At 36.2% G+C, this 26219-nt stretch overlaps 1 protein-coding gene across 1 annotated transcript in view; it reads right to left on the bottom strand.

Moving 5' to 3' along the window:
* Positions 1–26219, bottom strand: part of Cftr (CF transmembrane conductance regulator) — a 191361-nt gene that overhangs the window by 31917 nt on the left and 133225 nt on the right. The window contains exons 17-21 of the mRNA XM_076853473.2: positions 25209–25459; positions 21388–21467; positions 14849–14999; positions 13708–13935; positions 10279–10379 (exon numbers count right to left, since the gene is read on the bottom strand). Coding sequence (XP_076709588.1) covers positions 10279–10379; positions 13708–13935; positions 14849–14999; positions 21388–21467; positions 25209–25459 — 811 coding nt within the window. The remainder of the gene's footprint in view (positions 1–10278; positions 10380–13707; positions 13936–14848; positions 15000–21387; positions 21468–25208; positions 25460–26219) is intronic.

The raw sequence follows: 26219 nt of genomic DNA, 5'->3' as shown, positions 1-26219 counted from the left end.
TGAATAATGATATGTACCTATCAAATTTAGAAAATGAAAATTTCCAACTCGAATGACCCAAAGACAGGCTATTATAGTCACTCCCTGCACGGTCAAACATGCCTGACCAAGAACGTGTTATTTCTTAACCATGGGCAATCATCCACAGCATATGAGAAAGCATTCATTCAATCCAATGAGTTAGAACATTTTCTGACAGGAAGAAAAAGTGACTAGGCAGACACCTGCATTGTGCTCACTTCAATAGCCACTGAAATACCATTATTGTATAGATGATGTGGCCAGATAACATTATGAATTACTCGCCAATTCCTCATACCTCACAGGCTCTCAGCTTGACTATTCTACCTCCATTGCCTTTGGAAGGAGAAGCCTGCTCAGAGCCAGAACAGAGAACATCAATTTTTCCAAGTTTCAAAAACTGACTTTTGAAACTCAAGGCAGATATTGACAGTTTGACATTTTGGGGTCATAGGAATATTTTTTAAGCTTGAAATGCCAAAGCCCCAGCCCAAGCGGGCACAGGCCTGTAGTCATAGGTCTTTAGGAAGCTGGGGCAAGAGACCAGGTATTTGGGGCCAGTCTGGACAACAGTGAGATACTGTCTCTTAAGAAAAGAAAGAAAAATAGAATTAATAAAAAAAAGAAGGAAAGAAAAGAAAACCATAGCCTGAGTCAGTCAAAGCATAGTGTCTATGTGAAAAAATATTTATCATAAACAAATTTATGATGCCTGAGAAGCAACTACTCTCTTCACCCTACAATCTATACCCATGAGTAAGGGGAACAGAAAGGTTTAGACACCAGATCCTCTGTAAAGGAGTCCGATCTTGTGACTAAACCCTGGTTCTATCCTAAGTTGATTTGGGACACTTTAGATCACAGGAAGCCTGTGTCTCAATTCTGAGGCAAAGTCCAGGAAAGAGGTATGTTGCAGAGAAGCTTCTAGTGCCCCACATGACATAGGGACAGCAGAGTGAACATGGTTGAATTGTCATTTCTAGGCACAGACCATTTGAGGCAGTTTTAGATTTCCCTGTGTTTCCATAGTGGAATTGCTAGGTGGAAAACAAATTAAAGCTTTTAACCTCTCCAGGGCATGGAAGAAGCTGAGGAAAAGAACAGCAAAAGGGAGCTCATGGTGGAGGCAAGAACAAAAACTCAGTCTACTTGGACCACACACCTCTAGATCAAATAGAAACAACAGTGAATCAGAGACAGCAAGGCTGGGCAAGGGACAATGTAGGCCAGATGCTCCCCCTCCTTCCTGGTACCTCTGTTAGTTTATAAACTCTACTCAGAACCTGGCAAAATCTCTGAATTAACTGAGATTGTTTCTTCCACTCAGTGAAAAATGTGTGTTCAAATAGTAAATGAGTTCAAATACAGCAAAGTTGAAGTCCTATTTCTCGTACGTGTGATTTTATAGCCAAAGACTCATGGCTACAATCAGAAAGGGATCCTGGCTTTGTGGATCCTAAAGTTTAGGTAATTTAGGGAAGAATTCAAAATATGCATATAACATTAAGTTTAGGGCTTTCAAAGGGGTTCATGCAAGTAAGAGGACCTGTAGTTTATGTCTTCTAGATTTGGTGATAAACCACTCAGCCTATTACAGTAATTTTCTTCAAATCATTGCTTGTTGTATGCAACAATGGAATATTCACAGCATTCCTCTCCATCTACTGCTTAGCATCAGGCACTCAGTTCATAAATCTCTATTAAAAATGACAGAACTCATAATTTCACTCCCATGCAGAAGGCTGCTTCTGCGCAGTGGGAATGGCATGCTGTGAGGACGTCAGTGTGTAGCCCAGGCTGGGATTTCACCTCTCAGTTTCTCAGCTTGAGAATTTGTTAGAAGTACATTGTTAGAAGTTACAACATCCTAAACTATTTTTAGTCCAGCCTATTGTTTGCTTTCATTGAGCTCTTTCACTTCACTTAGCCCTTTTGTAGAAATATCTTCTATACATTTTTTCATAAAACATAAAAATCCCTGTTATTGTCCAGTCCCCTAAATAGTGTGAGATGTAAACTCAGAGTGGACAATTATCAGTGACAGTAGACTTACTCCTTAACCTTAGGTAGCTGCTTCCTTTGCACAGAAAAGATTTGCCAGGGGAGAAACATGGGGGCCTTCTTGATAGGAAAGTTTCATTGCAGCTCCCACCAGGTAGACAGTAGCTTTCTTCTTAGACTTTGAGAAGTAAAAGATAAAGCCAAATCAAGAGTCAGGTACTGAAACACTAAACCTATTCTTCATCAGTGGAGAGGAAAATTTGACATAACTAGTGCAGATACTATACGATTCTATAAAATTGGAATATTGCCAAAATTAGATGAGATTGTTGCTTAAGAAGCACAGCTTAAATTCTTGGGTTCATTATTTAATTTTATTAAGATCTAAAAATTCCCCTGAACATCTTGGGAAGGAATTAATTCTTAAAACTGAATACCATTATCTTTATAATAATGTTTAAAATTGCTAATCTAAGCATCAGTAGAACAAAGTCTTTTGAGAAGATGATGGTCTTAACAAAAACAACACCATAGCCTAATCATCTCAGCTTTACTTTATGAGGGATGCATTTAAGTCAAGAAGCAAATGATTCTTGATTTTCCTGCTCTTTCTTTGATGACAAAGATGGAAGAGTTGGCTTCAAAGCCATTTTTGGAATCTAGACTCTTCTCCCTCACATAAATATCTGTTCTATTTTCTTACATTCTTTGGTTGTTTAGACTCCAGGATATCAAAATAATGCAACAACATCTAAACATGCCATAATATCCCAAAAGCCATATGATGATAGCATCACTTCTTATGCTTAAGGTCTAGCTGGCAACACTGGAAAGGATTTCATAAATAGTTATAGGAGGATTGGGAGAAAGAGATGTGAAGTGATCATCTGGGAAACTGTCACAATGTGAAAAATGTCACGCATTTCACAGGAGACATTCTAAAACTATAAAGTACATAAAAGGAGAGATTAAAATGCTTTTAATCATAGAACCTTCCAGGTAGGCCCAAACTAAATGCTTTTCAATATTCACTAACACAGATCTGAGCCCCAAGGCTGTATAGAGCCAACAGCATCATCTTTAGGTCATGCATATAGATTTAAGAGATGATGGTTATCAGAAAAACTGACTTTCTGGACAGCTGTGGTAGCACACACCTCTATTCCCAGCAGCTCAGGAGGCTGAAGTAGAAGGATTGCAAGTTGAAAGCTAGCCTCAGCAAAAGTGGGGTACTAAGCAACTGAGTGAGACCCTGTCTCTACATAAAATACAAAATAGGGCTGAGGATGTGGCTCAATGGTTGAGTGTCCCTGAGTTCAATCCCTGGTACCTCCCCCCACCCAAAAAAAAAAAGAAAGAAAAGAGACTTTCTGCCCAAAATATATTTTTGAAACTCGAGGCCATCTTTCTGCTTCTATTAATTATGTTCCTATAACACATAAAAAGTCAGCCAAGTGTCAATTTGGTGTTAATTAGCAGCATAAATGAGTTTCTTATACTACATCACAAATTTGTACCCTTTAGTAAACTTTTATAGCTTGCTTTCAACAGAAATAGGTTATGTACTCTAACTTGCGGTAAATGACATGGCAAGACAGTGTCAGAAGCAGTGGATATCATGACCTTCACATAAGGGAGAAAATCTGCTGCAACTAAAGACAAAATTTATATCCCAAGCAAACATGAACCTTTCAAATATGTCACTGCCCCCTTTAATAAACATGGTAGACCAAAGTCATACAATGATAGCATCACTTCTTATGCTTCAGATCTAGCTGGTAAAACTTGAAAGAGATTGCATAACTAGTTACTGTGCCAACAAGCAAAGGAAGACTCTTCAATTTACCCTTCTTTGTGACATGTCTGACATACTCATAGAATCTTCTGCTCATATTGAAGCTTGTTTGCACTCTACCATGTTTTATTATTTTTAAAAGCACATGATAAGCCATCAACAATTGCTTGTTGAATACAGCTAGAGTCTACATAGTTTCTACCAAACAAAATTTCAAAATAAATATCAAGAAGAGGAGTCTAAAATAACATATCAAATATCTTCTCAGGGTTTTATTATTTTAATAAGATATTTCTCTGAGGATCTTAATTTTGAAATATTGGGGCTTCCCAATATTTGTATTGTCATTAAACATTATGCTTTACATGTCATGTGTGTATGTGTGTATAATTGATTGACACAGGAAAAAAAACAATTTGTTGGTGATCCATCAATTCAAAAATTAATTATAGGGACTAGGGTTGTGGCTCAGCAGTGGAGTGCTCACCTAGTATGTGTGGGGCACTGGGTTCAATCCTTAGCACTACATAAAAATAAATAAAATAAAGGTATTGTGTCCATCTACAACAAAAAAATATTTAAAAATTAATTGTATGACATAGATTAGAGATTAGTAGAACTATGGCCTGCAGGCCCCATTTGGGCACACCAATGTTTATATACTATCTCTGGCTGCTTTGTCCTCAAAGGTTGAACTGAATAGTTGCCATAAGACCATCTAGACTGCAAATCTGACAGTCTTTCCCATCTTAACCTTTACTGAAAAAGTTTGCTGACTCACCTGCCATTGCTCACAGAAAATCAGAGCTAAGAAGACTCTTAGAAAGCATCTAATCAAGTGATTCAGAAGCCTGGATCTCCATAGAATCATCTATTGTATTTTTAAAAATAAAGTCAACAGGATCAATCATCCCGCCCACCACCAAAAGGAAAGATTTCATTGGTCTTAGTGAAACCTGAATAATCTTTGTTTTTGTAAAGGTTTTTCATCTGCTATCAGGTTGAGAACCTATGATTTAATCTATTCCTTCATTGTTCAAACAGGAAAATATAAATACAGGAGGTTAAAGTGACAGGCACCAAGTGCGCTAAATATTCTGAACTCTCCAAACTTTGTTTTACATAGCAATCCCTTAGGGTTTTCATGTCTCATATTAGTTCTCATGTCCTGCATTAGTTCTCTTGTACTAATTCAAGACACCTAGAACATTACCAAATTTTCTTTCTCTTTTTGGATTCTAGAAACACACTGTGTCAGAGTCCTTTGATCAGCTCTGATAAATGTAAAGGTCAAAAAAAATTATAGACTTTGGCATTTAGGGGGCAGGTATGTGACTTCTACAAAGGTCTGGAATAATGCCGTCATGCTAATCAAGAGTTGAAATCTTTCATAAGAATAGGGTTCAAAAGAGAGACAATGCTAGAGATGGAAGGAACCTTAGAAAATTCCTAACCAAACTGCTTCAATTAGTAAATGAGAAAAAACCCCTAGATGGTAGGGGCTATGACTTGCCTAATGCCACACAACATTCAGGTGGCCAGAGTGGAATGCAGGACTCTTCCCAACACAGTCACTCCATGGGATGGAAGGACAACCAACAGTTGGATGGAAAGAAGTCTTGAGATAGAGGCCATGAGAGGAAAACATACCACAAAGACTTGTGAGAACAGAAATCAAAGGCATGATCAATAACCCATTAAAAGAAAGAAAAAAATGAGAAATGAATTTTCTCCTCAGATTCTTAGAACAGAAACCGTTTTTATTACAAGGACATTAGGCATCAGAAGCTGTGATGAAAAAAAGCCAGATTCCCCTTTTCTCCTCCCACCAGGTTTCATGCTGGTCATTGTACAATCAGTCACTTGATCTTTACTGGAACCCAAAACAAACACAGGCAGTAAAAGGACAAAGGAGAAACAGAGAGAGTTTCTATTGACAGAAAACTCTTCTTGGATTGCGTCAATCATGTAAGAACCTTCTGGAGCCTCATTAACGGGAATCTAAATGTGAGCCCTGCAGGTTCACTGTCCTCAGGCTCACTCTGGAGGCTTCCTTCCTCTGGTCTTTATTAGGGAAAGACAGGCAGCTACTGGAAACAGGGATGGTTATCTGCTGCTTCCCCTGGAAAACTGAGAAAGCAAGATTGTATTCGCCTCTGGAGAATATTTAACTGTATTCACCCTGTGGTAGACAGTATTAAAAAGACATGAGTTGTCAACTGCCTCATTCAAATCAGGTTACTATGAGTGCAAGCAATTTCATAGTCACCAGATGGCTTGATACGGCTGAGTTTGAAACATTACCTTTGGTACATTTTCTGGCTTTTATTTATTTATTTAACCTCCCTGGCAAATTAAGAGGTAGAGTGGAAGCTGTGTGTCATTTTAATGGTCCCTTACAACCCTGTGTGTGTTTAGGGCATGGTAACTCATGTCCTAAAATGTCAAGTTTACTGGAAGACATTCTTATGGGTGTGATTAATGAACACATGGAGGTAAGATGGTAGCTGGATACATGTTCAGAGAGCAGGTGAGGCCTTCACTAAAGATATGAATTTATGATTCATCAAGAGATGGTTTGTGAAGCATGAGGTTAGATAATAACAGATAGAGGAAATATGAATAGGAGAGCTGCAACAAAGCTTTTGGTTAAAAATCTGCAAGAGAGAAATGGCCCCCAAAAGGACTACAGAGGAATAAGGAGGTATCAGGGAAACAAAGTGGGAGTAGCAAACAGTTTTGCCCACAGCAAATACTGCTCAATAATCGCAGGAGGCAAGGACTCTGGCATTGGCAAGATGCTGGTTGTGAGTCAGATGAGTGATGGGAATACAATAAAGCAGGCTGTAGGAAGAATGGGAGGAGAAAACAGAGAAAGGCAATCTCTCAAGAAGTTTTGCTGAAACTAGGTCAAAGAAATGATATGAAAGCTGGAGATTAAGGGTGAGTAATTTTCTGCTAGTGTGAAAGGCCCCACAAAGCAGGAAATTGTATATTATATGCCTGTGTATAGGAGCAGGAACACAGAAGGAAGACTGGGAATTGAGTAGAGGTGCAGTAGGCTGGTGTCACTGGTGGAGAGAGGTGAGTGGATTTGCTCAGATTATACCTATTCATTTCTACAAGGCATGCAGCGAAGTCATGGATGAAAGCACAGGGGATAGAATTATTGGAGAATCTGAGAGGAGACTAGAAGGTGGGAAAGAGCTACCTTTGGGAATACAATAAAGAATTTATTAGTAAAACATAATAAAAATGTTGTTGTGTAGTTTTGAGTGCTGGTATTTGAGATGTGTGATCATAAATACAAAGTCATTCAAGTTATTGTTATCATCTAGATACTAGTAGAAAGCTAAAGAAAGTTAGGCACCTGGGTATAAGCAGCAGGTGGGAAGTAGAAGAAAAACAATACTGCCATTTTCATGACTTTAGGTCCTGTCAGTGTTTCATTTTCTGTCCATGTTTAAATGAAGCCAGGTGGGTAAGGGTGAGTGAAATATTTTTTTTTCTTGTTCTTATTTCTACAAGGTATGTAGCAAGAACCCAAGGATTCTTTTTCCTGAACGCCCTGCACTTGAAAACTAAAAGTATGCATTAAAAAAAAAATCCCATTTACTCCAACTCTAAATTCAGTGAATAACTTAGTAAAGTAAAATGACAGCACATGGAGTTTTCACTTTGGAAGTCCAAGGACCTTTGGTGTTAGTGTCACACAAACGTGAAATCTTAGGACATAGCTCAATCTATCTCTTCTCCTCCCTCACAGCATATTTGAGATGAAAATAAAAAGGTGACTCTATAACTTTAGTAACTGTGTGGGTGACAGCAGTATAATGTGAATTGATAAGTAGATAAATGCTCACAGATACCTGGGAAAGACTTGTGCTATTTGGCAGGCACATGAAAACTCACATACTCACTTTGATATACAAAAGAATATGACTTTCTAAAAGTGAAATCAAATGCAAATATTGATATGGTTCACAGGCTATATCATAACATAATACAATCTTGCAAAGCCCTTTTATGCCATGAGATGAAAGACACAATGTCAAAACACAGGTTACAAATCCCAGGATGCTTATGTGTAAAACTAATACCTTCAAGCAACTCCCATGAGATTGGACCTGCAGAATAAAAACGCACAGAACAAAAGTTTGACATCATCATGTAGAACTTCTTACACAAAGCAAGAAAATGAGTAAGGCAAAAGAAGGGAATTTTTCTATACAAGGTAAAGAGATGTTTTTAAATAAAGAAACAGGTAAAGTGCAGAAGAATTGTAAAAGGTAAAGTCAACGTTGTAGGAACTGAACAAAGAATTTTTGTATTTGTAAATATTGGTATTGAATAAATACAAACACAATATATTTAATATTCTTCTGCTACTTTCCAACAGAAACCCTTTTACATACCTTTATGAGACCCAACTCCTAAAGCATAATGAAATAGAAGTGAGAAGAATGGAGAACTAAGAAAATAGACAGAATTTGTGACCATTATGTTCAGCAAAATATGTCAAACTCAGAGTTTCAAGGGTCCTATTTTTTCTCTCATATGCAAAACCTAGAGGGGGAAAAGGAAAAGAAAGGTAGGAGCAGATCTCCTAAAATCAAAGGGAGATCAAAATAGGAAGAGAACAAAGGATGGAAGTTGGGAAGGTACTGGGGAGTGATATTGGTAAGTACTGGGGAGTGATATTGGTCAAATTATATTGTTATATTGTGTGCATATAAGAATGTGTAACAATAAATCCCATCATTATGTACAACTATAATGCATCAATAAAAATGTGGAAAAAAAATAATGGAGATACTAAAAGATCTAATCAAGTTTAAAAAAAGTAAAAGAAACAAACTCTATGCTAAAGGTATATTACATTTTAATGAATTATTAAGATACTTCAATAAAATACAGACACAAGGGCAAAAAAAAGGTATTGAAAAGTTTTTCCCCCTAGAGATATTTACATAATGATTTTTGTTCCAAATGATTATACTGATTTTAATTGTTCAAATGTGTGTGGTTTGAGAATATGTGACTTGTCTAATAGAAAAGGGAAAGGAATTTACACAAAAAGTGAAATAATATTGTTGTAGACTCTTTTTTTACTTGGGTTTTTAGATCTCCCATCGATGCAATAATGGATGAATAATTTTCAATATAGTATTCCAAAAAATGTCTAAAGAAAAGTCAATCATGAAGTACCTAGGACAGCTATATAGTCTGACTAAAAATTATGTATTTGATCATTAAATAAAAATGGAAAAAAAAAATCTCCCTCTCTACTCACTCCAGCTGCCCAGGGGATTTCTGTTCCTGACATATTGCTAGTACATAAGCAACTACAGGCTCTGTATTCTATGGAACAAGAGACAAGGAAAACAACAAAACCAAAATATGTTCTGTAGCACACTTATAATGAATATAAATCTGTGGCAAAATTGATCAAACAAAAAGTGAGGAGACAGTGATAAACACTTAAGGAAAAATAAAGCTTCACTAAGACTGGAAACTTTCTAAAAATCAGAATATTAGGGCTCGGGTTGTGGCTCAGTGGCAGAGTACTTGCCTCACATATGTGAAGCACTGGGTTCAATTCTTGGCACCACATACAAATAAATGAATAAAATAAAGGTCCATCAACCACTAAAAAAAAAAATTAAAAGTTTTTAAAAAATCAGAACATTATGAACAAATGTTATACTACTGAATTTGAAAACCTAAGATATGGGCAGAACTTCTTAAATAAGACACTAAAAGCACAATCCACAAAGGAAAAGATTAATAAGTTTATCTTCAATAAACTTAAAGGCTTTTTTTCATCAAAAGACATATTCAGCCATGCCACTGACTGAAGGACTATGTTTAAAATGCACAAACTGACAACTGATCCAGGATTCATAAACTCCTACTGACCCAATTAAGGAAGAAACAAGCCAGTCTAGTTCAGAACTGAGCAACGGATAAACAAACAATTAACAGAAGAGGAGCCCAAACGGATTTTAACATGAAATATGTAGGCTTCCCTGTCTTCCACATCCACTTAATGGCCAAAATTTAAAATTCTGACTGAACAAAAGTGTTGCTAAAGACATAGGGCTGGGAGAATTCCTGCAGCCTCTTTATAGGATTGTTCATTGGTGGAACAGATTTAAGGACAATTTAGCATCATAAAGTTGAGCATGGGTGAATTCCGTCAATTCCACACCTAAGTATCTGTCCTAGAAAAATCCTGGGACAGGAGACATGTGCAAGATCTGATCTTCATAGTGACTGTCTATGTGGAGAAAAGATGAGATATGGGCTCATTGAGAGATACTAAACAGTCTTTAATTTATCTGTAGGAACGTATTTCTTAAGCTCTGTCATGATATATAGTTATTCCTTATGTTCTTACCTATACTTTTTGTTTTGTCTGAATTTTTTCATAAAGTAAAAAAAAAATAATAATAACTTACCAAGCTATCCACATCGATGCTAGAGTTTACAGCCCACTGCAAGGTGTTCATGATATTCATGGCTAAAGTTAAAATAATACCAACAGATCCTTCTCCTTCACCTGTATGTGGAAAAAGCATATTTAAAAAACATGTCATTTGTCTCTTCTGTGAACCACTTTTTGCAGACCTCTCTTATGGCACAAATCACGTTAAATTCACATTTCAATTTTATGCTGATTTTAACCATCTTTCTTTCCTCTTAATCCACCACCACATATGCCAGTAGCAAAAATGCCCCCAGATAGTAAACTTTCAATGAATGTTTTAAATCCAAGATGACTGAATATAAGGAAAAAAAATGCCATTTTTATTTTTTAAAAAAGCTTCAGGTAGTGACAGAGTTGTTGGTCTTGAGTACATAGCATGTTTTCTCTCCTCTACTGTTGCTCTGAATATAACATTAATGACAACTATTGGAATGGAACATGGAAACGAAAATCCTGGGTCCTTATGGGGTCCTGTAGAAAGAAAGAAAGAAAGAAAGAAAGAAAGAAAGAAAGAGAGAGAGAGAGAGAGAGAGAGGGAGGGAGGGAGGGAGGGAGGGAGGAAGAAAGAAGGAAGGGAGGGAGAAAGAAAGAAGGAAGAAAAGAAAGAAAGAAGAAAGAAAGGAAGGAAGGAAGAAAGAAAGAAGGAAGAAAAGAAAAAACAAACTCAAATCTAAGGAAGTATACATTTGAATAACATCTGCACAATGTTTAGGTTATGCTTTATATATTTGCAAGGATGACTTTCTCTGCTGCTCAAAGGCGGTGGGAAAGAAAATGGACTTAGCATTTGACCAGGCAGTCAGAAACAAATGGGTCTGTCATTTGGAAAGAAAGAACCTGCCCATTATATTTTTAAAAAGAAAAGAAAAGAAGAAATAAGAAACTAGCTCACTAGAAAGAAGAATGCTTAAGTGTTTAATTAGAGCAAATAATTTTGCAGGGCTAGAAAGTACAACTAATTAAAATTTATAAGTATTCAGTAGTTTGGCTATAAAAATTTTGAGATGTTCTTAAATTATTATAAATTTAGGTTATCAAGTCCTAATCAATTTTAGTTCCTGAATGCATGATAACATTGTTGTAAAGTTCAAAAACTGGGAGAAATAATTCATCCTATTTTTTTATATTTATTTTTTAGTTGTAGTTGGACACAAACCTTTATTTTATCTATTTATTTTTATGTGGTGTTGAGGATTGAACCCAGGGCCTCGCACATGCTAGGCAAGCGCTCCACTGCCAAGCCACAACACCAGCTCTCATCCTATTATTAATTGAAAAATTTTTTCACAATTCCTCTAACAGAGGGTATTCCATAGACAGCAAAATTCTGCTGTTGTACTAAGTAACTCACTTTAAATACTTAAGATCCATCCAAGTCTCCAATATATTAATTGTTTTGGAGGCTAAGAATAAGATAAAATTTTAATAACATCAAGTAAAATAGCAGTTATAGAGTATTTACTGTGGACTAGGCACTATACTGATGTTTTACATAAGTTACCATCTTTAATACTCACCACAAATCTAGGGAGAGGTATATTACTGTGTCTTCTTACACATGAGGAAAATGAGAAGCTTAGAGAAGTTAATTTATGTAAGAAAGTTAATGTAGCTGAAGACCAGTTGAGCCCAGACTGATAATAGCTGGGTGGCCAGTGTCCACTGTGGTTGGGCATGTGATTGGACTGGGAGGTTCTATATTACACTGATTGTTAAATGCTTTGACTACTTCCTTGCTAAACCAGAATTCAATCAAACTTTACACCATCATAATATAGCACATGATATATTGGGTTGACTTATTGTTAACAAATCCTCATTTATGTAATTCAGTCATTTTTGATCCTATTTGATCATTTACGTTATTAAATAAAAAATTTAAATATTCTGACTCTACAAGAAACTTTACTTTTAAAAATTATTGCCAAAAATCAGTGTGCTATGCGAGATTCATTATTTGCCTGCCCATTTATCTTCTTTTCATGGAGTCACTTCCCACTGTCCAGCTGAGAGAAAAACAAATGTGGAAAAGCAATTAGCCTCATTACAGTGTGGATTGCAGGTGGACCCTGACTCAAAACAACAACAACAACAACAAAAAAAAAACCCAAAAACCAAAAACCAAAACCAAAAAACAAAAAACCTGTTTTCTGTTCCCTCCGGGACTTTTTAATTAGATGGGGGAATGCTGCTGTTAATTCAAGAAGGAAAAAGCCACATAAAGTACATGTGCCCTAACCCTGGCACACCAAGAAAACCAGTCTTCAAAGAGAAAGGAATGACAGTTCTGGAATGGAATGGACAGAAGCCAGCAACTGGATTCAAAAGATGGCAAGGTCTCTGGTGCCTGTTGTGGCCCCTCCCAGGTACAATAGTGTTGCTTGCCCTTTGGATCCATAAGACTCCTGTAATTGTCCATTTGGGATAGAGCAGGATTCTGGCTTTACAACCAAACAATCCTGGATATTTGGCATTGAGTGGCATTTTCTCTCAATCTTTGTCTATTGTTATATATATAATACATATTGATGATATATAGCTCAGAAATTAAACTTCTTAAAAAACTCATTTATCTATATAGATTTGTATTTTACTTATTATGAAAAACAGTGGTTTTCTTCCAAAGATCCTAGAATTCAGAATCTTAGCATTTGAAAACTATGGCACTTTTATCTAAAGTATTTCCTTTCTCTGGTAATGTCTCCTCATGTGAAATTAATATTAGATAAAGAATGTCATAAACTAGCGGTTAAAAGAACAAAACTTATCAGGATGGGAGAAAGGCAAGCGAGGGAGGGAGAGAGGGAGAGGTAAAGCAAGGGGGTGGGGTGAATGCTTCTTTCCCCCTATTCCAAGAGCTGTTTAAAAAAGAAATCTATTGATTTTGAAGCCAGGACCCATTACCAATATCAATATAAAAAGAGTAATTTTTTTCTACCAATCACAAATTTGCTGCTAACTGACGCTCTCTGTGTCTCAGTTTTTTTTTTCTAAAGTGTGAAAGTAGGGATAATACAATATATAGCTCCAATGCAAAGAAATTATTTGCTCAAAAATAAAACAATATAAATTCAAAAAAATCATTTGCTCAAGAGTAAACCATCAAATTTCTGGTTAATAAACTGAAAAACAGAAACCCTTTAAATACATCTACACTCTTTAACCTATAAAGAATGTAGCTTTTTATTCATTGACAACATTTTACTTAAATGGCAGAAAAAACAAAAAAGGGAAAGGATTAGTGGGTAGGGAGAGGAAATGGGAAGGAGAGATACTAAGGATGGAATTAGAACAAGATATATTCTATGCTTTCATAATTATGTCAAAATGGATTCTACTGTCATATAACTAAAAATAACCAATAAAATGTGTAGTTAAATAGTTAATGAGTTCATAATACCTGTTGTTAAAATGGAAATGAAGGTAACAGCAATGAAGAAGATGACAAAGATAATTTCTATTCTCATTTGAAACCATCGCAGCGTTGATAGATACAAGAACCAGTTGGCAGTATGTAAATTCAGAGCTTTGTGGAACAGAGTTTCAAAGTAAGGCTGCCGTCCAAAGGCACGAAGCGTCCACAGTCCTTTTAGACTTGTAACAAGATGAGTGAAGATTGGACTCCTGCCTGTGAAATATTCCCATTGAAAACAATGCAAATCATGTAAACACAGAGTGCAATTTCAGGCTACCTTGTTCTTAAAAAAGACTTAGAATACAGCATTCCATAAATGTCACAGGTCAGAGAGATCTTTCACTCGGGTACCACACTTTGAATAGCAGGATTGTTCATTTTTGATGAATTACCCTTCCCTTTTTCGTTGGCTACCATGGATGGCAACATACTATAAAATCATGACCATTATTTACTCAAATTTCTTGACTACCTTTGGGCATTGTTCCTGAGAAAATGTTTTGTTTCGTTTCTTTAAAAACAATCCTTTCAAGTCTCAGTTAAGTTTATGTGACTTGATTTAGCTCAAAAATCCTGAAGCAGAAACACATTGGAAGTTTATCTCCTGAAAATGCACCCACAGGCAGGCTGTTACATACAAAAGTGCTTCAAAAAGATCAAGGAGAGGCTGGGGACACACAAAAAGGCAGCCCTGGGACATAAAGGAATGGTCTGAGGACGATAAGACAAAGGGAAAAATTCTGTCTGGTGTTATTTAGGAACCCAGAGAAATTTCAGTAGTAGCAACACATTTTCTCTAGGTTCTATGAAAGTCTGTAGTAACCTTTTTGAAGTTTTTAAAATTTAAATGATATAAATAAATTATGAATGACTGTCTTAGGCACCAACTCTGGCCAGACTATATGCTTGTTTCAAAACCAAAATAAAGTCATGAATTGGCAAAAATAATTTATGTGTGATGTAGTTTTCTTCTACAAATATATATTTCCAAAAAAATCATTGTTATATGATGTAAAAGTTTAAGAGCAGGATTCTTTTTATTTTTTATTTTTCTGCAAAGTAGATTAACAATAGAGAATCCCCAAATGTTCTTTTGGTTTTTCTCCCAAGGCGAGCACTGTCATACCTTCAGACTCCAGTTGTTTGAGTTGTTGTGAGGTGCGGAGGAAATACGCCCTCAACACAATAAAAGCCGCTATCACTGGCACTGTTGCTAGGAAGATGTAGGGTTGTAAAACAGAGACCACGGCCACAGCTCCAATCACAATTAATAACAACTGTAGGATCAAAGAAGACACTCCATGAGCAAACATTTCCATGTTGTAAAGTGAACAACACATGCCAGAGATTTCTTCTTTTTTTCTTCTTTACTTTTTTCTTTTTTTCTCTTGTTTGTATGTATGTAGGTAGGTAGGTAGGTAGGTATGTATAGGTTATGGGGATTGATTGAGCCCAGGGGTGCTTTACCTCTGAGCTATATCCCCATCCCTTTTTATTTTGAGACAAGGTCTCACTAAGTCTCCAAGGCTGGCCCCAAACTTGTTATCCTCCTGCCTCAGCCTTCCAAGTCACTGGAATTACAGAAGTGTGCCACCACGCCCAGCTCAGTGACTTATATTCGACCTGAACTCTTCCTACTCTTCTTAATAAGGGGCAGGTGTGTCCCTATTGTAGGGAAGACAGCTGTCTCAAAGTATACTTTTTTCCTCTATGTTCTATGAAATATATTTAAAATGTTTAGGATTCTGGCAGTAACCTTTTTGATGCTTTAGAAACATGGTGTTGTTCTATGATCTCTTGGATACACTCATTTCCCAGACACATTGAAATAGAGTACAATAAGTAAATTTTAAATGAATATATTTTTTAGCTTGGTCTTTTAACCTATTCTGAAATAATTTTAGTATAAATGTACATTTTAAAATTTTATTTTTATTTATTTATTCATTTATTTATTTAGGTACCAGGGATTGAACCCAGGGGCACTTAACCACTAAGCCACATCCCCAGCCCTTTTTATGTTTTATTTCTTTTATTTTGAGATAGGGTCTTGTTAAATTACTTAGGGCCTCACTAAGTTGTAGAGGCTGGCTTTGAAATGGCAGTCCTCCTGCCTCAGCCTCCTGAGTTTCTGGGATTATAAGCATGTACCACCATGCATGGTTTGTTGAGATAATTTTGGAAAATTAAGAACTTGTCTTGAAATTTTTTGAATGAGAAATATCTGTCTTAAATATAGATTAAGTCATCTAACTTCTCAGCCTAGTTTTCTCCTGTTTAATATTGAAAGACATTATATTTTAAATTTCACTCTTCTCCCCAACTTTCCTCTTCCCATTCTTGAAATAATTGGAGACACTCTAACAGCTTAATAAAAGATTTTGAGAAATGGCTAATTTAATGTGAAATGAGATCATTTTTCTCTATATCAGGTATTGCCAAAATGAATTCTGCACTTCACTTGAGCCCGTCCAACAGAGACATCGATTCCTATTACCCAAAACTTGAACACTGGTGGTAATCTCAGAAACAGATATGCCAGATTGCTTTCTTCAGGATAAAGACTTAAATTCTACAGTTCTATAGGACATTAAATATATTTTTTAAAAGATAAAAAGTCTGCTAATATTTATTACACAATAACCATTTGAATACAGTATCTGTCTGCAATAAGAATTAAAAACAAACCCATTATAACATTCACATAATAATCAAAAGGCCAGTTTTCCAAGTTTCCATGGTAACATGTATTTTCCAACTGGTTCAGAGGAATGTACAGTAGTATAAATGGGGCAAGGATGGGGAGTAGAATAAGTCTTTGAATGGGTTGCTATTTCCATTAGAAACTTCAAATGATCATATTTCAAGGACATTAAATCTCCAATCATCAACAGCAGAAATGCCAGCCACCTATTCATTCAACAAGTTCTTGAATAAAGTTTTACTGTTATTGACCTAGGTATATTATGACTTAATGAAGTAAATCTTAAAGAGAATCTTCCATATTCTCTTCCTGGCCTACAGATGCCACCAGAACAATGGGAAAGCTCCAAATACCCCCAATTACTATGTGGCAAAACAGTTCATCAATGGAAAATCATTTCATCAATGACAAATCACAGTTTTTCAAACCTGGGTCAACTATTTCTAAAAAATAGGAGCTCTTGGAAGAAAAGAAAGACTAAGTTCCAAGTATGGTTAAGGCAGGAATATGATTTAATTTAAATGGATCATCACATTAAATATCAGCATGCCTAAAATCAATTGCTGTTGCATTGGTGATATCAGGAATGGTCAGCTACTCCATCAGGATCAGGGTCTCTTATTTGCTATTGGCAGTTGTAAATTGCACTGTGTTAATTTTGACTTATGCCATTCTTACAATACAATGTCAATTTGGTGAGGTTTTCCTTAAACATTGGGTGGGAAAGTGATTCTGCTGGTATAAGAAATACACTAGTCTTATTTTATATTGAAAGCATTATTTCATTTTTAATGAAAGCTAAGATGGCAGAGACCCTTAGGAACACAATTGTAACTATCTTAACATAGAACAGATGGTGCTATAGTTTGGATCTTAAATGTTTCCAAAGGCCTCAGTGTTAAAGGCTCTGTCCCCAGCTTGGGACTATTGGGAGGTGTCAACAACTTTAAAGATGGGACCTAGTAGAGATCTTTGTGTCACCAGGAGTTGTAGCCTTGAAGGGGATAGTGGAACCCCAAACCCTTTCTCTCTTTTTAGTTCCTGGTCATGAGGTAAGAGATTTTGTTCCATCACACTGTGCTGCCTCACAGGCCTAAAAGCGACTGAGCCAACTGATCATGGACTGCAACCTCTAAAACTGTGAGCCAAAATAAATCTTCCTCCTTCATAAATTGATGTGTCTTAGTCATTTGTTACAGTAATAGGAAGTTGTCTAAGACAGGTGGGATTGGGTAGCTATTACACTGTACTAGAGAAGAATTGAGAAGGTGGCTACATTTGGAATTGAGTAATTCACACAATTATCAGATTTCTAGCAACTGTAATTACCCAGAGTACAGTCCAAACCAAAAATTAATGAAAAATAAGTCTCAGTCTTGAAAAAAGTAACTTCTTTTTCTCCATAAAAGGCCATCTTTAGAAACTGAGGTCAGAGCCTAATAAGTTAGCCCTGTGTGCAAAATTAAAGGCACTGACTGGTTTAATATATTTGATACTCTAGTTAGAGAAAAACTATTAAATTCCATACTAGTTTTTAATTCAAAATCAATTAAGTAAAAATCATTCTAGGCCATGTATATTAACAAGAGGGCACCAATCACTTTAATAAAAACACAAATAAATAAATGGAGGGACTTTAGGAAAAGATAAAATGTGAGCACACATTTCTAAAGCCCATTCATCTTTACCAAAATCCTAAACGTCCCTAGCAAACAAACAAAATAAGAAAATAGAATATGAAAACCTAAGAGGTTTTCATGCTCCTAAGAAGTGGTAGCACATTTCCATTCAGCTAAAAGCATCCTGAACCAGGTTTAATGGCATATACCTGTAACCCCAGCTGCTCAGGCTGAGGCAGGAGGATCAAAAGTTCAAGGCCAGCCTCAGCAACTTAGGGAGACTCTGTCTCAAAATAAAAAGGACTGGGGATGAAACTCAGTGGTAAAGTGACCCAGGTTCAATTCTTAGCACCAAAATTTTTAAAAATTTAAAAATTAAAAACAAAACAAAACCAAACAAACAAACAACAGAAAACATTCCTGACACTGAAGGCCACAAAGAGTTTCTTGCAAAGTAGGAACAGAGGATAATAATGTTCATTTTGGAATCAGTTAAACAAACAAACATTAAAAGCCTATTTAAACCCATGCAATGAACACCTGATTTGGTATCTAATTCATATATTATGAGGAATCCTTGAAAATGTCTAAGCACAGATTAATGGGGATCAATAAAATGAATAGAGGGATGGGCAAAGATGTGAAAGACTGGTTGCAGAGATCAGAACAGCAGGACCCAGTGCATAGACTTATACTATATAAGAAAGAAGAAATCAAGAGTTCTTAAAGTTTTGAGGCTGAAAACAGAATTTTAAATTGTATTTAAATGAGTATTTTAAAATACTCATGCTTCTATTCCACAAATAAATTATTTCTCAGATATAGAGGTAAGTAGGATGCTAGGATATAGTTTTTTCTTTGTTTGCCTTCAAGAAGAAATTTTTTATGGATGGTCCAATTCCAGCAAGCCAGTCTGAGCCATATAGCTTTAGAACTGAAAGGGACCATCATCAGGTTTAATTTAAGGTGACAAAACTTAGACCCTTCAAGATTCAGTGCATTGGGCTTGGGTTGTGGGTCAGTGGTAGAGCACTTGCCTAGCATGTGTGAGGCACTGGGTTCGATCCTCAGCACCATATATAAATAAAGGTCCAGTGACAACTAAAAAAAAAAATTAATAAATAAATAAAAAGATTCAGTGCCTGTTCAAGGTAAAACACTGATAACGATAGATCTTCCATTTTCATAATACAGCATTCTAATCCAGAAAGCAGCTTTGTCAGAACATCAACAAAAGTTAAGAAACAGAGTGATGAGACATTAAGGGATTTCTTTTTGAGAAAGATAATTAATAGCTATGCCTTATTTTGTGCACCAGATCTATTCCTAAAATATTGTGAACAGAATGATTTTTATTTAAACATAATGAACTGTAAATCAGAGACACTCTCAACATAAGGGAACCCCTATGATAAATTATTTAACAAAATAAAAATTAAATTTTTACTGCATTTAGATTGTTATGTCTTTCCATAATTTCCATAATGGACATCTTCCATTATAAATAAAATTGGTAAATTACAATAAAAGAGCTCCACCTAACTAGCAACCATTATGTTAACTGAAATAAGTCAAACTCAGAAGGTCAAGAGTGATCTTTCTCCTCATATGCAGGAGCTAGAAAGTAAAAAGGAGAAGGAAAGGAGAGGGAATCTCATGAAATCAAAGGGAGAACAGTAGAGGAAAGGAACCAAGGAGTGAGGGGGAAGGTGGAGGGAGTTCTTGGGAGTGACACTGGACAAATTATATTGTTATATTATCTGTAGACATGAATATGTAGTAACAAATCCCATGATATTGTATAACTAGGATGCACCTATAAAAAATGTGGGGGAACGAAAGAGCTCTGCCTAACCACTTGTGAAGGAATGGCAAAGGAAGCTCAACAGCATTAGAATTTGAGCCGAAATTATTCGAACTGACATAAAAGAAAGGAGTTGAGATCCATCACATATGTCAAATGTTAATTTATAAAATAAATATTTAAAAATTAGCTCTCACAGAGGATTTTTGTGGTGAGCCTCAAACTGATTTAGAAGATGCCCAGTAAACCACAGATGTAGAAAAATAACTATCAAGAAGGCACCGTGCACCATTCATGAACACATTTGCAATCAGGCCAAGATATTCATTCCAATCTGTACCTCATTTAATAAGATTATATTTGGCACCAGTGATTTGCACTTCTAGAATGAGGAACAAATGTCCAGCATTTTAAAGAAAGACACAGGAACATTCCTTTGAATGCCTGAATTCAAAAATGGATTAAAACATTCCAGCAGGTGCTGTTGAGTTATATCTCTAAACACAGCAACTGAAGGAAATCCAAAATGCAAAAGGTCACTTGGAACAGTAAAAGTATTTGATTAGCAATCATTGCAGATGAGGCATACTGACAGGATGACTTTTCTGCATCTGCCGATGTTGCTTATGTATACACACATGCATGGTATTCTTTTTTTTTTTTTTTTTTAAGTACTTTTAATGAAGCAGTACTGTACTGGGGACAGAGAATGGGGCAAGAGCAGAGAACAATTCATCCCCAGATGGACAGCATTCTGTTCCAACTGCTTCCCTAAGCAAATGCCATTGAGACCCATGACATTTGGTCTCCAGAGCTTCAACTAAACCAGATAGAAAGCCCAGAAAGCTATGTTCAATCCTGGTCCAAAAGCCAAGAGTATCAGCTCATAACACTCCTTAGTTCTGTCACTTTGGAGTCGTAATGTATCTGTAAGGTCACTCTTATCTCCATGTCCTCTTTCCTTCTTCAACTCTCACCACCCCATCAAACTCTCACCCCAGGGAGTCAGCCTCAGCCCAGCCACCCTGCAGGCCCATTCACATCTGTCACTCCTGGAGAGCCTTTGGGTAGCATGACTTTTTCTTTTTCCTCTCATCTGTTCAGAAACTGCCTCTTCACTTGGGGAAACTGATTAGCTAATCTGTGCCAAAGTGTTCATATGGAGGCTGCTAATCCAACTTCATTTCAACATGGACCATTTGGAGGTAGGTGAGCTTCCAACAAAAAGTTACGCCAATATAAAAAAATAACATGTTTTGTGGCCAGCAATGGGGTGGGGTAATTGTTTGTTAGTTATTACAGCTAGAGGTTGTCTTGGGTTTGGGGCAGGTAAATAGGTTTGACTTGTTACTGCATTTACTAATGTCATGCCTATTTTGAAGAATTTTGATGTTCAAAAAATTTATACAATAAGCAGGACTTCAAGTGTCAATCAAATGAAAACTGAGCTAAAACTTATTTATTTCTTTTTGTAATTATTGAAAAAGCAATATGACACATGCAAAGATAATAGTTAATAATAATGAATTTTTACAAACCTGGATGAAGTCAAATATGGTAAGAGGCAGAAGATCATCCAAAATTGCTATATCTTTGGAGAATCTATTAAGAATCCCACCTATAATATGATAGAAGCATATATCTCAAAAATCAAGTGATTTTAAAAGGCATATCAATATATTCAATACTAAACTTAGATCATAGCAGAAACATTCAGGTATCACATGAGAATTGGCATGTATGAAAAATAAGGACTTTCAAATTTTAGTCTTGTTCAATTTCTAAGTAACTATGTGTTCAAGTTGTTGTCCCCTACTTTTCCAAAGTTTTTTTTTTTTTTTTTTGGTGTGGGGAGGGTACCATGGATTAACCTTAAAAGCCACATTACCAGCCCTTCTCTATTTTTTATCTGAAGCAGGAACTCGCTAAATTGCTTAAGACCTCACTAAATTGCTGAGGCTGTCTTTGAACTTGCAATCCTCCTGTCTCAGCCTCCTGAGCCACTGGGATTATAGGCATGTACCACCATGCTTGGTCTATGTTTCAACTGTTATAAAACTCAGCTTCCTGTGGGATGCAGATAAAAAACAAATGTCTTTAATAGTTATTTAAATAGCTATTTAAATATTTATTTAAATACAATCTTATTTGTGCAATCTTGAGTTTAAAGATCATTCACTGGATATGCTATCACCATTTCCTTTATGTCTGTATTCCATAACATAGAGCTCTCCCTCTCTTCTAACTTCTCCAGGCTACCTTACTGACACATCTCTGCTGAATCCATGATAGTTCTCTCTCTCTTCGTACCCACTCTGTGGCTCTCCTTTGCCATGTTCTCTTTCTATGCTCTTCACTGGCAATCTAAGTTTCAGCCTGTCTTTTGAATTCCAGACTCACATGATTAAGTCGGATCAGTTGGGTTTTTTCGATCAAAAAAGTTACATATGGAGTGTCTACTATGTGTCAGGCATAAAGCCAGAAACTGAGATAATAGAGGTGAATAAGCCAAGCTGCCTGCCCTTGAGGAATACATTGTCTAGAGAGGAGTTAAACAAACAATTAGATAAAATGTAACATAATACTGTACAAAGTAATTCTGAACTTTATCATTCACCCAGTATTAACTGCAGGATAAAGTCCAAAATTCTTAGTTTAATATTTAATGCTTTTCATAATTTGGCCTTAAGTGACCTAGCAAGCACCAGCTTCCTCTACCCAAATATCCTATTTCAGCCAAGCTGGTCTATTCTTGATAAACACGTTCTACACTTTCCTATCACTCTTCTTTTCCCCATTTGGTTCCTTCTGCCTGGAAACCCTTTCCCCTCATCTCTGCTTGTCAAAATCTGTTTCCACATGAACTCCCCTCCTGCAAGAAAGCCTCAGTGTGTGCTCCAGCTGCAGGTAAACTCTTCACCCTTGTCTGCACCTCCGTGTCACAGGACTCCATGCATGCTGCATATCACAGTCGCTTGTGCACATCTGTCTTATCTCTTTTTTTTAGGTTGTCACTGCTAGGGGTCAATGGGATCATACCACATTCATTTTGTATCACCACAGCCCAAGCCAAAAAGCCTTAAATGTAGGAATTCCTCAAGAAATAGCTATTGATTAATATGTTCTTTTGAATATTTCATTAAACATGTTCATATATCTTTCCATAAATGTACAAAAAGTTGAAAAAAGAGTCCATGAGATTTATGAAAATTTGTTTTTGTGAAAAAGAAATATCCTGGTGCTTACTATACTTCAGATGGTAATATTCTGTCAAAATACACATTCACATTTTCATTCATTTGATGTACTTTGCTGAGCATCTATTATTTGTCTGTGTAGGCTTAAGGTCATTCAAAAGTGACATATGAAAATCAGACAAGGAGTCAGAGAAAATCAAGGTCAATGTACAATTGCAGAAGGGCACATCTGGGAGAAATTACAAGTCTCTTTACACTGGCTGTTGCCAAGTATTGCAGAAAATAACTAGGTGAAAGAATGGGAGCTATTGGCTTGTGAGTCAGCAAGAGAGAAGGATTTTAAAAGAAAGCATAACCCTTACATACAAATACAGGAGGTGACAGAGGAAGGGCAGGAACAGGGCATAGAGATATTAAGGTCAACTTAGTATTTCAGTTCTCAAGAGCATAAATAAGAAGGAATACAAACAACACAGTAATGTTTAGGAATCATCCTGTATGATGCAAGTTGGGAAAGTAAGGCAAATGAGAAAAAGAAAATGAGTGGTGATCATTTAAATATGAAACCAAGAAGGCACAGAACCAACCACAAGTTGTGTGTAAAGGAAAGAGGAAATCAGAAAAGTGAAGAGGGAGAATGGGAAGTGTAGCCCCCAAGAGAACAACACTACAAAAGAAAACTGTGATGGGAAACTAACATTGATTTCATCTTGGCTTGTTAATAGGCAAGTAACTTGTCCTGTTTCACTCTCACAAGACCCTCTGAGATAATTTTTCTTTATCCTGCCTTACAGGTAAGGAAGCCAATGCTTAAGAGTAACTTGCTCATGATCACTTTTATGGGACCAAACCAGGCCTCAAACAACCCTCGTATTCTTTCCATTGTATTTTATAGCCCATTTCTGATTCTGGCAGAAATTCAGGCAAATCCCCTACATTCTCTAGGTCTCAGATTTCCATAAGAAATGAACTCACTGGATCAAGTGAACTGAGCATCCCATTAGGTCTAAAATTCAGAATGCTAAAACACAGAATGCCAATGAGTATATCCAAAGGAGGCAAGCCTTTAAGTGACCCATAGCCTTCAAAATAAACATAAAGATCTTCCTATGTACCAACACTGAAATTTTGTTACCCACAAAAAATAAGTCTTTCTTGTCTTGATACAAATCACTCTGTAAGTCTTAATCTTGAAACATATTCCTCATTTCATAGTCAAGTATTTCTGTGTCCTCCTCTTGCTTGTCCTCCTCTAAGAATGATGGCTTATTCATCTATGTACCATCCACTCTCTGGCTTAGTGCCACACACAGTGAACTTGACAGATGGCTGTAAGAATAAAACTTATTAAATCATTAAGTCTTTAAGTGTGAAATTGTCTAAAGGGGAAATCAATGGAACTCATTAATTTCAAAGTACCTTATGACCCTAAGTTTTGAAATTTTTTGGGCCCTTTATTCCACTACCATTACTTTCTATGACTTTAACTATTATGGTGTCAAAAATAGTTTCAAAATACATTTTTTTATTTCCACCCTGGAAAAAATAAAATGGAACAAATTTGTGATCATTCCTAAACAGGTACATAAAACTAGATTATTCTGCCCTATGAAATGAATATTAACTTCATTAATAGAAGAATTATATATTTTCCTTGATCCCTTCAAGTCTTCTCCTTCTTGAAATAGCACTATTTAAAGATGTCCAGAAGGTGACTAGAGCAAATATTTGAAAAGTCCAACTGATTCAGAGAAGACTGCTGCTGCTGCTGCTGCTACTGTTCTATCACATTCTAATAAACTAAACCACTCTAACTGTCTGATCTAGAAAGCCACAGGAGCCACAATATATGATTGCCTGTTATATCTGAGAAATGCACATGCCAGTCATCAGGAGGCTCGACAAAGTATAGATGACACTCTGCAAAAGCCAGTTCCTCAGACTGGGGTTGTGGCTCAGGGGTAGAGTGCTTGCCTAGCATGTGTGAGGCACTGGGTTTGATTCTCAGCACTGCATACAAATAAATAAAAATAAAGGTCCATTGACACCTATAAAAAAATTAAAAAAAAGAAAAAGCCAGTGGCTCTGCTGGGAAGTCATCTGAGCCGCAAGCCCTTCTGATGATGGATTAGCAGTTTCATTTTGTAGACTTAGTCAAGTACCTGCTTTCAACGTGTTGAGGGTTGACATGGGTGCTTGTAGAACAGAATGTAACATTTTGTGGTGTAAGATTTTTGACACTGTGATCAGTGTATGCACCAGTGGCAAACCTCTGAATAATCCCAGAGCAAGCAAAGTGTCAGCTATTCCCACATAAATGTAAAAAACATAATAGAAGCTGGTGCTGGTGACAATCACAGCATAGCTGTTATTTGCATTTTTAGTACTATTCCCTTCATCTTGAGGAGGATTGCTGTAAAACAAAAGGGAAAATGTTATTTGGCAACCAAACTTGTCTACGGAATTTCCAATACACACAAAAACTAAATTTGTGTCTAAAGAAGCATAATCTATTGGATTAACCCTTAATCTCAAAATTTTCTATTGCAATAGAGTAGATTAAGTTTTTTATACCATTGAAATATATATAATTGATCTTTATTAGATCAAAATATTTAGAGAAAAGTACTAAGTATATAATGTTGTTTCAAATATTTTACTGAATGTCACAAAAGTTGAACATAACTAATTCCTTTAGAAATGGCAAAGAGCTGCAGGAACTACACATACTCACAAAATACAGTTGACCTATGGAACTGTAGGTCACATATCCATGGATTCAACCAACAGTAGATTGAAAACATTTTTTAAATTGCATCTATACTGAACATATACAGATTTGGGGATCATTATTCCCTGGACAATTCTTTCTAACAGCTATTTATATAACATATTGTATTAGATATTACAAGTTATCTAGAGATTAATTAAAGTGTATGAGAAGGTAGGCAGAGGTTATATGCAAATACTACATCATTTTACATAAGGAAATCAAGCATTTGCAGATTTTTACACCTGTGGGGGTCCTGGGACCCATTCCCCTCAGAAAGTAAAGGATGACTGGGACTTGTATTTTCAGTTAGAAAATACAGTGGGGAAATGAAACACAGGGGATATTGTAATATTTCGTAAGACCCAAGTAATTGATGCAGATAAAATTTAATTCACAATAA

Source organism: Callospermophilus lateralis, chromosome 1 (assembly GCF_048772815.1).
Source record: "Callospermophilus lateralis isolate mCalLat2 chromosome 1, mCalLat2.hap1, whole genome shotgun sequence".
In the NCBI taxonomy this organism is placed as follows: domain Eukaryota; kingdom Metazoa; phylum Chordata; class Mammalia; order Rodentia; family Sciuridae; genus Callospermophilus; species Callospermophilus lateralis.
Note: the sequence above shows the minus strand (reverse complement) of the source record. Positions and strands in the feature narration are given on the sequence as shown.